The sequence below is a fragment of the Pinus tabuliformis genome, chromosome 1_2 (genome assembly GCF_031772625.1).
Source record: "Pinus tabuliformis cultivar Carrire ecotype Pingquan chromosome 1_2, CPIR1, whole genome shotgun sequence".
In the NCBI taxonomy this organism is placed as follows: Eukaryota; Viridiplantae; Streptophyta; class Pinopsida; order Pinales; family Pinaceae; genus Pinus; species Pinus tabuliformis.
In genome coordinates, this window is record NC_142298.1 from 776048498 (window position 1) to 776067649 (window position 19152).

Here is a 19152-nt window from a genome sequence, read left to right on the forward strand (position 1 = left end):
TAGTGGAACCTGAGCGTGAACCACCCCCTCATGAGGAATCAGATGGTGGGAAATTCTTTGAGAAACGATCCCCAAATCTCCATGGTCCAAAGATGAAGCCGATTTGCTGAGTAATTCCACCCATGTACATGACCCACCATAACTCTGTTGGCAGTGTCCACCACATCGCCCATCGGGAGGTCTTCCGCCCAGAGAGTGGTTGATGTCCTTATCTTATTAGCCTTCAAACACCACCCTTTCTTGACCTTACCATATCTACGAGTTGTCATATAGTCACAAAATAGGCCCCGAATACCCTGGTTAACTGTCTGTGGAGTAGGGGGTAGATTGAGGGTTAGGAACAGGCATGTTGAAGCAACCTGAAGGGATGGGGGTACTGAGAGGGGGACAGTTAGGGTTTGGGATGGAGCTTCTGACCGGAGAGGAGTAAAGGGGGATAGAAGACCCAAGATGTGAGATTCCTGAGAAAAAGGGGGTGCCAGATGGAGCGGAAGAGTGGGGTAGGTTAGGCAACGACGAGTCGAAGGAGGGGGAGGAGTCTAGGAAGGCACCGATGAGGTTTAGGGTCGCTGGGGATAGTGGGGGGTAGTCCAGGACAGATGCGGCATCGAGGTCAACAGAGGGCGGAAAGTGGGGTACAGATGGCTTAGATCAGTGTAGAGTAGGGTTTAGAGCAGACAAAGGGTGGAAATGTGATCCAAAGGAGCTAGAACCTAACACGGCACGAGGGTGAGTCCAAATCTTTTTGTGGGGATTAGGATTCTCGGTGTAATCGATGATATCTTCTTCCATTCTTGATATCTAGATGGAGGTCAGAGTGGTTACGGTCACGTACAGAAGACGGGTTGACCACAAATAATTAAAACCAAGTTTCCCTAGGTTGTAGATAGGCTCAGTGAAGGCAGGGCGCCCGTGAGTGCTTTGTTGGGTTGTCTTATATTTTTTCCACAACTAGCCCACATAGTTAACCTCTGCCCCCCCTCAGGGGGGAGTCACAGGGGGTTTGAGGGGTGCAGGTAACCCCACTTTATGGGGTCCGGGGCAACACCTCAGAAAATTTTGGTTTTGGACCCTATATTAGGTTGGGCGGACCTACCTATGGTTTTGGACGCGATGGTTTTCAGTCCATGGTTTTGGACGTGATGGTTTTCAGTCCATGGTATTGGATGCTTCAGCATGTATAAATATGTATTGTAACATTGAAAGGAACATAATGAAAAATCAAGCTGGTAGTCCTGGTTTTGGTATCCAGGGTAAAATCTCTGTGTATATTTGTTTTATGTGTTATGCTCTCGCATTGTTTATTTTCTATGTTTTAGAATTTGTATGCAGGTAATTTCTATACAGGGTTAAAACCTACATTTGGTATCGGAGCTGTTTTAGCTTCAAGGGGACACCTTTGTTGCTGAGGGGTTTCACTTGGGCCTGTGGTAGACCCTGTTTAGTGGGAGATCTGTGGGATCGATTCCGGTGGTGAAAGAAGATGGCGAGCAATGGAAATATATAGATCGAGAAATTTAATGGTTAGAGTTTTGAGTTGTGGAAACTCAAGATGGAGGATCTGTTGGTGGATAAAGATCAGTGGATTGCGGTAGATCCGGGTACTAAACCAATGGGAATGTCCGATTGAGAATGGAAGAAGTTGGATCGGAAGTGAAAGAGCACAATACGACTATGTGTCTTAGATTCAGTATTGCTGAATGTATCAGGGGAAGCTATGATGAAGGCTTTGTGGGACAAGTTAGGGACTTTGTACCAATCTAAGTCTTTGGTGAATAAACTGTTCCTGCGGAAAAAACTCTATAACCTGAGGATGAAAGATAGAGACTCGGTGACAGAGCATCTGAATGCATTTAATACTATGGTAAGTCAGTTATTATCTATTGATATTAAAATTTCAGATGAAGATAAGTGCATCAGTTTGTTGTGTTCTCTACCAGATTTATGGGATAGTTTGGTTATTGCAATAGGTAGCAATACAACTTCCTTGCAGTTTGATAAAATAGTCTCATCCTTGCTGATGGAGGAGATGAGATGGAAAAATATGGATAGCCAGAATGGTGATGCCTTGTCTGTACGAGGACAATCCCAGAACAGAAACAAAAATAAGTCATCGAGTGGGAGATATAAATCTAGAGGGAGATCTAAATCTCTAGGAAAACTTGTAAAGGTGGTGTGCTAAGTCACCTGACATGGGGATTCGGGATTCGTAGGATAAGGGGATTCGAGTGTCGGATTCAGACATGTTGACCCCCTGGAAAAGGACACGTAGGATTCGTATATATATATATATATATATATATATATATATATGTATATATATATATATATATATATATATATGTATATATATATATATATATATATATATATATATTAAAAATTAGGTATTTCTTACACAAATTCTCATTAATAATACAAATTCATTGATTTCAAACATATATCTTCATCTAGATGTTAGTTTTACTATTTACAAAGTAAGCTAGTAACATTATAGCATGCATAATACATAAAAAATTCAAATATCTGCATAAACCCTCACAAACCTCATAAACCCTCCCTCATAAACCTCATAAACCCTCACTTTTTTGGGATTCGAATCCCAAAATTGGGACACGACCGGGATTCGATGGTGTCTTGTTAGGACATGTGGTGTCCCATTTTAGGATTCGAATTCCCATCGAATCGTGTCGGATTCGAACACGTGGCCTGTTTTGGACGAATCCGGTTTCATAGGTGGTGTGCTGGAAATGCGGAAAGGAAGGGCACTACAAAAGGGAATGTAGATGTAAAGCTCCTGATAGAGGAAAGGGATCTAATGATGCTCCTTCTGTAGAGGCGAAAAGCACCTCAGATGAAGGTGGGGATGTGTACTTGGCTTCTTCAAGTACAAGTGTAGATCATGAGGCATGGTTGATTGACTCAGGTACATTCTTTCACTTCACTCCCCATAGAGAGTGGTTCTGTGAGTATGAGAAATATGATGGTGGTGATGACTTCTTGGGGGATGATAGGAAGGCTAGAATCATTGGTCGCGGAAAAGTAAAGTTGAAGTTGCAAGGTGGAAGGGTTAGAACACTTCCGGGTGTTCTACATATTCCTGCATTGGCCAGAAATCTGATTTCTGTAAGCAAGTTGGATGATGTAGGTGTAAAAACAATGTTCGAGAAGGATACCTGCAAGATGGTTCGGGAAGCACTGGTATTGATGCGAGGAGTTCAGATTGGAACTCTGTACAAGCTACAAGGTAGCACTATTGTTGATGGGTGCAACAGTTCTGTGGTTTTTGAAAGTGGAGCAGAAAATCTAGTGGTCTCTGGAGAGAAGACCATGCTGTGGCATCAAAGGCTTAGACATATTGGAGAGAAGGGCCTTCGAATACTTCATGGTAAAGGTATGGTAGAAGGTATGAGTAATAGCTATTTGGATTTTGATTTCTGTGAAAATTGTGTATATGGGAAACAAAATTGGGTGAGTTTCCCTTCTAATGGTAAGAGGGCAAAACAAATATTAGAGCTTGTGCATAGTGATGTGTTTGGACCTGTGAAGGTTCCATCACTGGGTAATTCTGTGTACTATGTATCATTTATAGATGACTTCTCAAGGAATACATGGATATATTTCCTTAAGAAGAAATCTGAAGTCTTTGACAGGTTTAAAGAATTTAAGGCTCTGGTGGAAAACCAGACAGAGAAGAAGATAAAGGTGTTGAGGACAGATAATTGTGGAGAATTTTGTAGTAAGGAATTTGAAGAATTCTATACGAAGTGTGTTATAGCACGACAAAAGACTACCCCACATACAACTCAGCAAAATGGAGTTGCAGAAAGAATGAACAAGACGTTGATGGAAAGGGCAAGAAGCATTCTCAGTGGTGTCGGGTTAGGGTAAGAACTCTAGGCAGAAGCGGTGGAGATAGCATGTTACCTAGTCAACAGATTACCTTCATCAGCATTGGAGGATAAGACTCCACAAGAGGTATGGACTGGTAAGAAACCCTCTCTTTCACATCTGAGGGTATTTGGATGTGATGCATATGTACATGTTCCAAAGGAGAAACGAACCAAGTTGGATAGTAAATTTGAAAAGTGCATCTTTATTGGGTATAAGGATGGTTTAAAGGGTTATAAGCTTTGGAACCCAGTAACAAGGAAGGTTGTGTACAACTGAGATGTGGTGTTCAAAGAGGTGAAAGATGTTATTAAACATGAAGTCCAACCAAAGGAACATGAGAAGATAGAGTTTGAGCTAAAGGAGGAAGAATCAGACTCTACAATAGAGGAGGAATTAGAAGATGAAGAGCCACAAACTCCGGGTGTGAGAAGATCAGTTCGAGAAAGAAGGCAGCCAGAAAGGTATAGTCCATCTACTTTCTGTTGAAATTTTGCTTTATCTATTACTAATGATGATCCCAGAGTTGTGAAGAAAGCCGTAGATTCATAGGATGGAAAACTCTAGAAAGAGGCCATGGTTGATGAAATGGTATCTTTGCACAAAAATGAGGCTTGGGATCTGGTGGAGTTGCCGGCTGGGAGGAAACCCATTGGTAGAAAATGAGTGTCTACGAAGAAGACAAAGGTAGAAGGAAAGGTGGAGAAATACAAAGATCGATTGGTAGCAAAAGGTTATTCCCAGGTGTCGAGAATTGATTTTGGTGATATTTTTTCTCCTGTTGTCAAGGTAACTTCTATTAGATTACTTTTATCTGTTGCTAATGCTTTTGATTTTGAGGTAGAACAGATGGATTTGACGACAACATTTCTTCATGGGGATCTGGAAGAGGAGATCTACATGAAGCAACCTGAAGGCTTTGCGGTGAAGGGTAAGAAAGAACTGGTATGCAAGTTAAATAAGTCTCTGTATGGGTTAAAACAGTCACCAAGGATGTGGTATCAGAAATTTGATACATTTATACGGGGACTTGGCTTCACCAAAATCAAAGCATACAACTGTGTGTAATTTAAAATAATTGGTGACAATGTTATTTATCTGGTCTTGTATGTGGATGATATGTTGCTAGTTGGAAATGACAAAGAAATTATCCAGGATTTGAAGACCCATTTGTCCTCGAAATTCGACATGAAAGATCTTGGTGCTGCAAACTATATTTTGGGCATGAAAATTAAAAGAGATCGGACAAAGAGGAAGCTCTGGTTAAACCAGAGGAAGTATGTCGAGACAATATTGCAGAGGTTTAATGTGTAGGATAGTAAATCGGTGAAGGTTCCTATTCCTGTAGGTGTAAAGTTATCTGCTGAACAGTGTCCCAAGACACAAGAAGAGGAAGAGGACATGTCCTGTGTTCCATATGCAAGTGCAGTCGGTAGCCTGATGTATGCGATGGTCTATACTAGACCAGACATTGCACATGCAGTGGGAGTATTGAGCAGGTTTATGTCAAAACCAGGGAAGGAGCACTCGACAACAGTGAAGCAGGTTTTCAGGTATTTGTGTGGCACTAGTGATTATGGTTTGTGCTACCAAGGAAGACCAGGATTGGACACTGTGTTGGATATTCGTGGCTTTGTTGATGCAGACTGGGCTGGAGATCTCGATCAGAGAAGATATACAAGTGGGTATGCTTTTAACCTATTTGGAGGTGCAGTCAATTAGATGAGTAAGAAGCAATCTGTAGTGGCACTATCAACTACAGAGGTAGAATACATGGCAGCCACTCTTGCAAGTAAGGAAGCAGTTTGATTGCAGAGATTGTGTTCAAGTATGGGGTTAGTATAAGGAGCTATAAGGATAGACTGTGACAACCAAAGTGCAATTTTCTTGGCAAAGAACCCTGCATATCATTCAAAGACAAAGCACATTGATGTTCAGTATCACTTTGTGAGGGATATGATAGAAGACAAAAAGGTGTTGCCGGTAAAGGTGGACACTTTGAAGAATACTGCAGATGCATTGACAAAATCTGTGAGCTCTGAGAAGTTCTCTTGGTGTAGAGAAACAATGGGTGTTGCAGGGCTGGATAAATGACTAAGCTTACCTGTGGCCCCTTGTGGAAAGAAAACAACAACTGGGAGAATGTTGGGTTGTGTTATATTCTCTCCACAACTAGCCCACATAGTTAACCGGGGGTTAGAAAGGGGGCGCATCCCTCCCTTCATTGTGTCGATTGCGTAGTGGGGGGAGTCACAGGGGGTTTGAGTAGTGCAGGTAACCCCACTCTATGGGGTTCGGGGCAGCGCCTTGGAAAATTTTGGTTTTGGACCCTATATTAGGTTGGGCGAACCTACCTATGGTTTTGTGCATGTTTTTTACACATGGTTCTGGACGCGATGGTTTTCAATCCATGGTATTAGATGCTTCGACATGTATAAATATGTATTGTAAAATTGAAAAGAACATAATGAAAAATCAAGCTAGTAGTCCCAGTTTTTGGATCCAGGGGAAAATCTTTGTGTATATGTGTTTTATGTGTTATGCTCTCACATTGTTTATTTTCTGTGTTTTAGAATTTGTATGCAGGTAATTTCTGTAGGGGGTTAAAACCTACATGTTTAACCTAAATTGCAAGGAGCATCAATGCATAGTCACAGGGCCTCCCTAGACGACATTCCTGAGAGCTCTCCACCCGTTTCCAATCTCTCCACATATGCAAAACATTCCATTCTTAGAATTGGCTAGATAATTCATCACTAGCATTATCATTTTAAACAATAATCATGTGCATTAAGAACAGAATAAGTCATCACACACAAGAAAAACATGAACATCAGGCTTTTTAGGCGGAAACCTAATGTGGGAAAAAAACACCGCTGTTGTCATCTTTGCATTCTTATTTTATTATAAAGAGAAATTTATTATGATACTTATACTAGCGTAGACTCATACCAGTACACAGGAACCAACTATAGAAGGCTACTACCTTCTCTCGTTTTCCAGCTTCTACTGGAAGGGAGCTACCACCCCCTTATCTTTTGTTATTTGTGGATCATTTTTTAGAATATTTCAAAGTAGATCCATTCCAAATATCAAATAACAATATTCAAACTAGCACTTGTATTAAATCACTAAACCAACTTAATCACCAAATAATTGAACAAACAAAACACCAAATCTCAAACAACCAAAGCATCTAGATCATTTCAATTTACTATATACTCTTCATCAGAATGTTAGACCAACTACTGTTCATCACAAAAACTAGATCCTCTCACTACAAACCTTGGTCAACCTTATGTCATAATATATATGCTATTATTATGAGATATACCTGTGTATATATGCACTTTCTCTTCAGATAACCTGCGTACAGATATCAAAACACTGAACCCTGAAACTAAATCACTGCAGTACTGAAATCAATCGCTTAAACACATATTGACCTTGTCATAGATCTTTGAGACAAATACAGATAATCTCATAGTAGCATCATTACAATTCAACATTTCATAATATAATCAGTTCAACCTCAATCAACATTGTCAAACACAGATCATCATGGAAGACTTCATCGACATATAACAGAAAACACAAGAAGATTGATCATACATCATATACAACAAAACCCTAGCATATGTAGCATCCCTTATAAGACACTTCAGTGTATGTATGCACCTTTCAAAAAGAATACCCACATATAGATCTATCCATACTACAAAATCAATATGCGACTAACCAAAAGCTGATCCGTGTATGTAAACAAACTTTCTAAAGAAAAACTGTGTATATATCTGTAACTATTGATTAATACTTAACTACACAACATATCATCAATCAAACCCAAATCTCGACACATAGTGTAAAAGACACAAATCATAATATCATCATCACAAATCTATCAACCCATAAGCAAATTATTCAATCTGTAGTCATTTCAGATCTAGAAGATCTGATCCATCATAACATTCTCAGGTGCACACTTATTTAAGATCAAACAGTTCATCAATAACCATATCATGCACACTTAACACTTTTATCTCCATCTCCTTATATAGCTTAAGCCTTAGCCAATACCTTAGTCCAATTCTATAGTTATGCCGGTGGTATTCTGTGACGGGATCAAATATATTTTGTCGCGCTCGTTACTCTGGGCCAATACCATGGTAAAGACCCTTGGTATTGAGAATAATATGGTGCAAAAATTGTACACAACTTTTCTTCACCAAACATGTGTATGTACACGACGTTGCTTCACAGAACCTGTGTATATTTCATCAAACTTCATCTTTATCATTCCTCTGTCTCTGAACCAATATTCCTTTGTCCAATCTTTATGTCACATATGTACTGTCCTGAATACTCATCCTGCTTACCATCATGTTGATATCTTTATTAAGTATGTTTCTATCAAGGACAACACATTTGTCATAATGCCAACACTCACCTAGAGGATCCCTCTACCGTGCCATATTTTATGCCGATTTTGAAGGATCTTTTGATCCCCCATTTTAGTCTCCTAAAGTAGGTAGACTAAGAATTTTTCCTTATTTATTAAGGATTTCACTTCTTCCATTCCTTTTTCCTGCCCTAATCCCTTGCAATTCTAGGATACAACCTTCACTTTTTACTAGTGTGAGTAGACCCTTGTTAAGGGGTTGAGTTTCCTCCTTCCCTAGTGTTCCTATATCGTTTGATTTTTAGGTACAAAATAAAATGGGTACCAAATTATTTTCATTTCAAGGTTAGTCTTCCTTTCAACCTTCCTATGAATTGATCCTTCTCTTTTTCCTTCTTTTCCTTTAATTAATCATAGGCAAAGCTAGCAAATGCAGGCAACGACTTAATATTTGTTGGGTGTAATAAACAACCTACCATTTAATTGTCAATCTGGGAGTTTGTAAACTTAGAGGGACAACATCAGAAATTCCAAAGAAAGACTTTAGAAACCTGCACTAGTTAATACAATGACATCACACCATTATGGAAATTGGATTCAATCAAGAAAAAAATACTTGTCACAAACTTAAGGAAAGGAAATTCAAATTAGCATAAGCAATCTTGATTAATGAAAGAAAAAAAGGGAGACATTTGAGACTAAATGTCAGTGCAGTCATAAGACAAGGAAATAATTAAACTATTAGGTGCATTGTCTTTGTTACAAGTCTTCCTTCTTGGCCTAAATCATCGTTTTTGCACCACAAAAACATTCCTGTATTGGAACGATGTTCCTACACCGGAAGTATGTTCTATTACTGCATTAAGTATATCATCCTTCATACAAGAATTTTTGGTTCCTATACTAGAGTAATTTGTTCTTGTACCAGGGTATTGGTTTCTGTACCGAAACAAAGATTCTTGTACTAAGAAATCAATATTCCTATACTGAGCTTCCAAACAACTTGCATAAAATGTAAAGTGTGCTAACTAGAAATTGATTACAAGGAAAACCAGAGTAGAGGAAAGAACTGCACATAATCAAAAGACTTCTTATCTAAATATTCATACGGAAGTGAAAAATACTTCAACTGTCAGAGGAAAATCTTTACTACAACAGGAAAATTCTTCATGTGAAAAATGATCATCTAATCTAAATACAAGGCATGATTTCTTTCAAAGATGACTGCTATCATATGAACCATATTGACACTCTTATAAAATGGAGGTTTTAGTTCAAAGGTCCCTTCACTAAATTCTGGTCTTAAACTGGTTACTTCCATAGAGAAATGAGTACAAGTATAGATCCGTGCAATGTAAATAATGTTTCATGAAAGCTCATGGAGATGTATATAAATTGGCCTTAAGTTACACTTTTATTCTAGAATGCTTGTAACTTATACTCAGAAATTAAACACGATTTGCATAAGGAAAACAAACTAACTTGCAGAAAATAAATTAACTTGCAGAAGTAAAACCCTCACTAAAGTAACCTTCACCTGTGAAATAAAAATGCATCGGTGCAAGTAAACTAAAACACACCCTTTTGTAGAAAGAAAAATACACAATGCATCAAAGGAAAGGAGTGTTGTAACGACATGCAATAAATAAACGCACCAAACCCACACACCTCAGATCTGAATCACACATGATTTATGAAGAAGATAGAACTTGTTAATTACATAAAAGAAAAAAATACTTCCTACTCAAACCCTGCATAAAAATAGGTCTAACACACCTTATGAAAAAGGGAGAATGAGTTGTGTTTGTTGGGCCCTAGCCAACCAGCTCGTTTCCCTATTACAAGATCTGGAAAGTCAAGTGCTCATACAATGCATCACATAAAACATTAGAACAGGAAATGAACAACTGACATAGCTCCTTGGATTAACTTGAATATTTGCTGCATTTTACATCAAAGCTTTGAATCTAGACTCCAACTGATCATAGGGAAGGGGGAAGAGCCCCCTAAACTTGATCCTACAGCATGCAAGTGCAATACTGGTTTTCTCCTCCTCCCCCCATGCTTGCATAACTCTTTTTTTATAGCATTTTTTACATTACAAATTTGGATTTAGACAAGAAATCCCTTGGCAAACAATATGGGTATTGAATCCTAACTAATTATCATCAATAGAATATCAGTACACTTGTTTCCCCATTGAAAGAACGCATATTTGATATGAATTTTCCAAATCTGGGCACATTCTGGAATTTTGGAAAAATTGGTATTTTTAACAAACTGCCTCCAAATAACTCTTCGTATCTTCTTAAATATTACGAATTTTGGAAAACAACCTACAATTTACTCAATTTCCTATTTAGGAAAAAAAACCCATGTTTCAAATTTTTAAGGTTCGCTATAATCGACATGAAAATCTAGGAGGGAATCAACAGTTTGGAAATTGCTGTGAATTCAAGGCTGAAGCATTAATTATTCCCTAAATATATATCCATATGACCTGGGTGTATCTTGACTCATGTGGAAGTGTTCAAACAACATTTTGAACAAAAACCTCTTTCATATTTTCCCATAAATGTGTCAATGTATGAATGCCCCAAATTGGTGTAGGAATGTTGCTGTAAAAACTGAATTAGTGCAGGAATGACGTAAAAACTGAATTGGTGCAGGAATGCTGTAAAAATTGAATTGGTGCAGGAATTAGATGCGTGGTGCAACAACCTTTTTCATATAGGTAAGAAGGTAATTGACCATGTTTAAACCCGCAAACACAAAAACCATCATTAATAATGGCTTAAATGTAAAATCTTGTTAAAACAAGGGAGATGTGTTACATAATAAATATTACTTTATCGCTTCTAAGAATACATGAAATGTTGACAATAACCATACAATATAAGCAAAAGCATGAGGGATTTCCGAATAAAAATGGATATAAAACAAAACAAAACAAAGGCCTAACAATATTTCCAAGAGAGAGGAACTCTTCATCATCCGAGGAAGACCCTTTCTCAAGTTGCACAGGGACTGGGTCATCCTCTAGGGGTGACATGTTCTCATCAATCTGTTCCACTAATGGCTCAGTTTTTGATTTGGGGTTCTATGGAATTTTCGCTTCTGCATTCACCATAGTCAACACCTCATAACTACCACTACTCTCTTTCTTCCCATTTATTTTGCTAGCCCCTTCTCCATTCGTTGGGCCAACTTTTTTTTTGGGGAAGATGGCTTGTTCTCTTTGTTTCCATTCTAATCAAGTTGTTTAGGCCAACTTTTGGCATTGTTGGGGATTTTCTTCCTTTGGATTTCTGTCATTGGTCCTCGCACCTTGACTTTTTTTATTGCTCCTATTTTTTTTTGCAACTTCTTACAAAGTGGCCATATTCTTGGCTCATGTTGCATTTAAATGGAAGGTAATGATAGTCCACCTCTTGGATATGAGACCAACTATCCAATTTCAGATTTATGGATGCTGAAATTCCCTTATTCAAATCCACTTCTGCACATATCCGTGCATTGGTAAATAAATCCTCATGTGGTTCGAGTCAATCAATGTACTTTCCCAAGGAATTACCAATGCTTCTGAGGATGGTTCCATTCCAACAATGTAGAGGAAGGAAGGGGGAGCTTCACCAAAATAGAAACTGCTGACGACACATGACTTTTAGGATTAACATTTGGACTCCAACAATCTAGATATAAACTTTGAGCACTCAAAAAGTATGGCCCACTTTAGAAAATCAAGTCCTGATCTACCTTTGAAGAAGAAGGTAGAAAATCCTTTCCCATAAAATGAAGATGAGACATAACTCTTGATCATTGACTTCTAATTTTTATCCACCCAAATCCTCAAAAAATATGGGGAATGCAATATCCCCATGAAGTGACCAACTAGGTTTGTGCTTTGTAACTTATAGAGCTCAAGATGTCACTTGGGGACCATATACTTCCACATTGGGAATTTCCTCTAACTTCTTAACAAAGAAGTTTGGCTTCACCTTTTGGTATTTCGGCCCATTAGCTACAAGATTGTTGAAGGCCTCAATGTTTGGAGCCGACATGGGGGGAGGAGGGGGGCACAAAACCCCTAGAGCTTGTTGCCATCCTAATGTAGGAAACTCATACCACTTCAAAAACCATCAAAAGACAATAGTTTGTAGTATAACATGATTTTTTAAAATCTTATTTTAAAATATAATATTTTTAAAATTATTATAGTAATTAATAATAAATTTAGATTATTGTATATGTTCAATTTGTTAAGGCTCAAATATTCTTATTATTCAAATTTTTTTCCCTTTTCATGGTAAAACATAAAAATTCTAATTAATAGTGCGCTATTATATATTTTCTTGTATCCTTCTAAAAAAATATTTGTGCATCTAAAATTTATTAGTCCCTGCCCAAGCAGGACTTTAATAATCGACTTGTAGTTTGACTGCTATTAATTTAGTATTGACTTATTCAAAACATAATGTTAAAATTTAGAAATAAATAACGTATTTTTTTGAGTATCTTGAGTATTCATAATTAGTTCCACAGTAGTCATATTTTTATTATAATTAAAAAAATTAATTTATAAAAACTTGATGGGACAAAAAAAATTGACGTGTTATTTAAGTCATAACACCATCTATCCTAGTCTCACTGATCAATTATGCTAACTTTGAGAAGTTTCTAGTAATCACGACCATCACGCCACCAACTTTGAGAAGTTGCTAGGTTGCATTTGGCATAACATAAATTAACTTATAGATTATTGAGCTAATTTGGTTATATGTTTCTTTCTGAATTTAAACTAAGCATGAAATATGGAGGGTGACACTCATGCGCAGTAAGGCTTGGTGGTTGATATCTCACGAGCGCTAATGTGAATGCCATATAGGAAACTGCCTTGAAGCACCTTGCACATATGTTGTTGGTGTGATTTCCATCTGGTAAACAACCTTTAACCACCTCATAGATATGGTGTTTTTCCATCGGTTTAACCACTGATATAGACAGTAAGAAATATATCTACTTAAACTTATGTGATACAAATCCTAATATAGGAAACCATAAGCTCATTCATATTTAACATTTAATAATGTCTAGGAAATGAAGGATTCTATTCTTTCATATTTAATAGCTAGTATTTTCTGGGGAAGGAAGTATTATGTTCTTTCATATTTATCAGTTCAATATTGTTTGAAAAAGTAACTATTTTTCATATTTAATAGTTTAATATTTCTTAGGGAAATGGTCAGCAAGCAAGATATGAGTAAGTATGGTGTGCATAATCTTCAAAAACCCTCACCCTAGCTATTAGTCTGCATTGTCAACCTTCTTCTCCATACATGCCCCTCCACCCAAAGCACACCATAATCCAACTTCAACTCTTGACGTAAACAATATTTTGTCGCTTTATAAAGTCTTTAGAACTTGATGCTGCTACTAAAGTCTATGGCATGGATAGCCATGGAACCAAAGGAGATGACACCTCTAATGAAACTAAGATAACATATTAATATTTTCTCCTCCATAAGTAATCATTCTCATTTTATAGGTAGTCTTGCCATTGCCAATAGAAGTCCAGGGGGGCAATTAAGTCAGTTTAAGTTTTTTGGTGTTTAGTGCTCATCTTGATTGGATTCTTTTGATAATGGTGAACTAGTTCAGTAGGAGATAAGATTTAACTTTCTACAACATTATTTTCTTTAAAACAAGGAGTCATGCTTTAAAACAAGAAAACAATAAATCACGATAACGCAATTTTGAGTGGTTTTTATCACAGTTACTAAGGCATGCTCTCCTCCCCACATGGATCTAATGCTTCCATGTTCATTGTTCATGCATTATGTAAGCCAATTCATGAAATTTTAGCCTTAAAAGTGTTGATCAAGCATTCTCGACAACCTGGAATGCAACTTACATGAGCAGTTTGAGTTCTATTTTCTTGTTCCATGAGGTAAAACATACCTTGTTCAACCTCTCAACTTGAATGGTCCTTGCAAGGCTACTAAATTTATTGCCCATGTAATATTTAACATATTTTTATTTTTCTACATATATTTTTTAGATGAGCATATACAAAGAGAATTTGTAATAATTAAACATCATTGTTCTCATATCTATCATTGAATACTTAATAGATATAAGGGACAATAGTTTCCCCAAGTGATCTCGCTACCTGGATTAATCAAGTTCTTGAGATATGCTTTAATTTTCCAAACTTTAGGGAATAACAATCCAGTGTGGAGGGACTATTGATGGGCTAGGCCATAAATGGTGGGAAAATTCCTACAAGATCAATAAGAGTAAGGTAAACCATGTAGCATGGAAAAACTAAATAGTATCATTCATTAATATCTCCATAACTCCATGTACACTAATCATGGATCCCTAAAAATTAATATGGTTGTTTTTGTGAAAAGTAGTGTTGTTATTGTCGTAGGGGGGAACTCAATTGGTAATAGAAGTAAAGTGAAATCTTTGAAAACTGAGAGATCTAAGGTTCAAATCCCCCTAGTTGTGACTCGATTTAAGGTGTACTAGTAGTTACGTGTCAAGCAGCCTACTGGATTCTTCATCCATTTTTTTTTGTGCTTAAAAGAATTACAAACAAGCTCCAAATATAAGATTGTCACTGGATTTTTCATCCATTTTTTTGTGCTTAATAGAATTACAAACAAACTCCAAATGTAAGCTTTTCACTACCGGATTTTTCATCCATTTCTTTTGTGCTTAACATAATTACAAACAAGCTCCAAATGTAAGCTCATCAAAACTTTCTTTCTACATTTTCCTATGTTTTCTTTCACTGAATCATAAAACCCACAATATTAACCTCAAATTTCTTAAATTTTTTAATAATGTGAGAATTTGATACACAATTAATGACCATTATTTCTAGCACACAAACAATTATGAGGAATTTGAGTTTCGAGAATAGTCCACAAATGCATCTCATAATATCTGAACTCCAGAAAAGTTCGAGTAGAAAAATTGCAAATCGTTGCACTAAGAGATAGTCCATATACCGATGGAATTCACATCTCTGCCCCCCAAACATGTAGTAATTAAAAAATGTACGATTGGAACACGTCAAAGTGATTATAATGATGAATACATTACTTCACTTGATTTCATTCTATGAATGACCATGGTCATGATACAATTTTATTTAATTTCTATAATTTTTTAAAATTAGTATTTATATGATACATATTTTTATTTATTTTTGTTTTCAAGTTTTACGGTTGGAAAAAGTGAAGTAATTTTCTTTATTTTAAGATTAGTTACTAAAAATAAATTTTATATTTTTCAAGATTTTAAAGTCATTATAATAGTATATTTATTGCTCTTTGTCTAAGCAGAATTCTAGTAATCGATTTGCAACTCGACTGCTATTAGTTCACTTTATGTGTTCTCAACACTTTAATAAGTAGGAGTAAAAAATTAAGCGTGCAGATTTACAGTGGTAACTACTCACCAAAATTTATGCTAGTCCTTGTCCTTAATATGCAATTAATGTTTCCACTTTATGTATCAATTTGCAATTTTTTTGAAAACATAATTTCCACTTAACTAGCAAGATTAATTTGCTCTATAACACTTGTTTAGCTTGGGATTATTTATATAAAATAAATATATTTTCATTTATACAAGTCCTTTTCCTTAATATGCAATTAATATTTCCACTTTATATATCAATTTGCATTTTTTTTGAAAACATAGTTTCCACCTAACTGGCAAGATCAATTTGCCCTATAACACTTGTTTATCTTGCGATTATTTATATAAAATAAACATATTTTCATTTATGAAAGTCCTTGTCCTTAATAAGCAATTAATGTTTCCACTTTTATCAATTTGTAATTTTTTTGAAAACATAATTTCCACCTAACTGGAAAGATTAATTTGCCCTATAACACTGGTTTATCTTGAGATTATTTATATAAAATAAATATATTTTCATAAAAAAAGTTAATCATTTATTGAGAAAAAAATAATAATAAATTTATTAAGAGAGTGGTTATTCTTATTGAGATTACAATTAATATGAATAATTTTATACCCTCTTTCTATATTATTGTAAAGAAAATATTTATATACTTAAAATTAAAATTGGCATAGTCAAATTAAAAGAGTTAATGATTTTTTGGAGTTAGTTTTCACTGAAATTATTTATTTATTTATTATTATTATTATTTATTTATTTATTTTTATTTTTATTTTTATTTTTTATTTTTAATTTTTTAATTTCTAGGTTAAAGTTATTTAATTGGCATAGTCAAATTAAAAGAGTTAATGATTTTTTGGAGTTAGTTTTCACTAAAATTATTTTTTATTATTATTATTATTATTATTATTATTATTTATTTTTATTTTTATTTTTATTTTTTATTTTTTAATTTTTAATTTCTAGGTTAAAGTGATTTAATTTGTAGAATTCAAGTGCCCCCATGAGTTTATCAAATCGTTGAATATGTTTATTTATTCAAAAATGCATTTTAGTTGTATATTCTTCTATAATTAATTATATAAAATAAATAATTTTTTTATGTTGATAGACTTGTTTATTTTGGAATAAGATTTTCATAATTTTAATTTAATTATCAATAATGATGAGGTGGATATTAGAAATTTAACTTCCATGGAATACTCTAGAATATTAATAGTACTACACACAAATCAATGATTGAGTATCAAAAAATCCATTTACAGATTAAAAGTCTCCATAGTAAATTGGAGGTAAATCTCTATGGTTAAAAATCTTGTTTCATATATATATAGTTTTATTATTATTAATTTAAAATAAAATCATAATTTAATTAGTTTTTATGATATTTTTATTATTAATTTAAAATAAAATCACAATTTAATTAGTTTTTATGATTTTTTTGATTTTAGTAGTTACCCAATAAAATTTCTGAAAAAATTAAAAATTAATTATATAAAAAAAAATGTATATCGTTTTGTATATATATATATATAATAATAATAATTATTATTATATAAAACTAATATGTTTTTATAAAGAATTAACCATAGTTTAAGAAAAAATAAATAATACATTGATAATATAATTCATTGATTGTATTTCGAATATTCTTATTCTTTTATATTTATAGCATAAATTTTCTATTTGTTTCAGATTTATCATGCATTATAGATCAATTCACTTTAATGTATTTTTTTTCCAGCTTTTTAATTTTTTTTTTTTCCTCCAATATTCTATTATCCCTCTCAAGTTTTATTTATTGTATTGAGAAATTGTTATAAACCTGGGTGGTGCAAAGAAAATTTTAACTGGGGTTGCGAGTAACTACTTATATAATACAAAGTTAAAATGAATCCAGCTAAATTTTATATATATATAAGAGTAATTTAAAAAATATTAATATATATTTAACGAAATTATACATCTTTTATGTATTAACTCCCTATTAAATATACAAAAGAAATTATAATCTCTTAAAAATTTCTTTAGACACCCTGAAAAAAGTATACCCTTTTTATTAATAAAAAACGTCAGTAAAAAAACCAAAAAAACTCCATTTTTATTAGCGGCCCAACTGTCACATTGTCCACACTTACTAGAAGTGGCCAACGCCTAGGTAAAACATAAACATAGTCTTAAAACTGTGTGCCCACTAAATCGTAAGTTCCGTTATTACTAGCGGCTAACCATGAAATTTGTTACAATAATCAATGCAGAAAACTCCCCGTTCATAACAAAAGCACAGTCTTAAAACCGTCTGTACAGTGTACGCAAAACTAACCAGTTGTGAAAACTTGAAATAACTCCCCGTGGAATAATGCGTCTAAGCCAAATCTCAAGTCTACATCAATAATTACTCTGCATTGTACTATTTACATAAAAAATTCCCTATAGATATAGGTCCATAATTGCTGAGCTAAGCCTCTCTGCAACATGGTTTTATCAAGGACATAATTTCTCTAACTCCTTACCTTCGTCATCTGGTGAGGCAAGACGAGAAGCAATGGCAGAATGATACATAATGTCATGAAACGTAGAAGTGTCCCGAAGGTTTTTTCTCAATAATTTTGCCTTCTCTTGAGTCAAACGCCCCCTCACAAACTTTGAACGCATGGGTACTGCACCTTCCTCCATTCCCTTTTCAGGATCACCCGAATTATTGCCCACGGCTCTTGTTTTCGACTCGTTTACGTTATCGTCTGCCCATGGCTCCTGATCAGTTTGAGACCAACCAAAGACAGGAAGCCACCATCTCGTGGATCCTCTCTTGTCAACATCACAAGGCAAAATAACATCCTCTCTTCTTCTTCTTCTCTTTAACCCTGCATTCTTGTTATCTGAATGAACTGATCCATCATTATTGTTGGAGCAACTGCATACCCGTATGGAAATCCTACTCCCAGCTTTGTGGGAGAGAAAATTCCGACCACCACAGGGAGCTCTTTCCTCAGAGAATGGCCTGCACTTCGAAATTTCACCTGACATAACAGCCATTAATGCAAACCCTGCCAGATAGCAGAAAAACCTAATTGGAATTAAACTATCTAGTGCCGATTGAACCTACAGATCTATTTGTGCGAATCAAGCCAGATAACAAATGGAATTAAATTTCTCAGTGCAGATGAATCCAGGATTCAACCTTTTATACAGAGCAAGCTAGATATCAAAAGAGAAATTGAAATACTCAGTACAGATGAAGCTTGCGAATCTATTTATATATACCCGGTATATCTGATGATTCGCATATAATCTCAACACAGGAATATTCCACGAAGATGCCATTCCCAGGCGGCTTCGTTGAAGACCGAGAGAAGGGAGAGATTGACTCAGGGGAGACGCTGAGCGCGTTGAGGATAAGGTTAGGTGTAAGGCCGACAAT

General features: G+C 35.2%; 1 protein-coding gene across 1 annotated transcript; it reads right to left on the reverse strand.

Annotated features, from left to right (window-relative positions):
* Positions 1-17849: 17849 nt before the first annotated feature.
* LOC149208158 (uncharacterized) lies at positions 17850-18936 on the reverse strand. The gene has a single exon (XM_089394008.1). It carries the CDS (start codon positions 18765-18767, stop codon positions 18216-18218), a length of 552 nt encoding a protein of 183 aa, XP_089250134.1. The 5' UTR covers positions 18768-18936; the 3' UTR covers positions 17850-18215.
* Between the last annotated feature and the right edge of the window lie 216 nt (positions 18937-19152).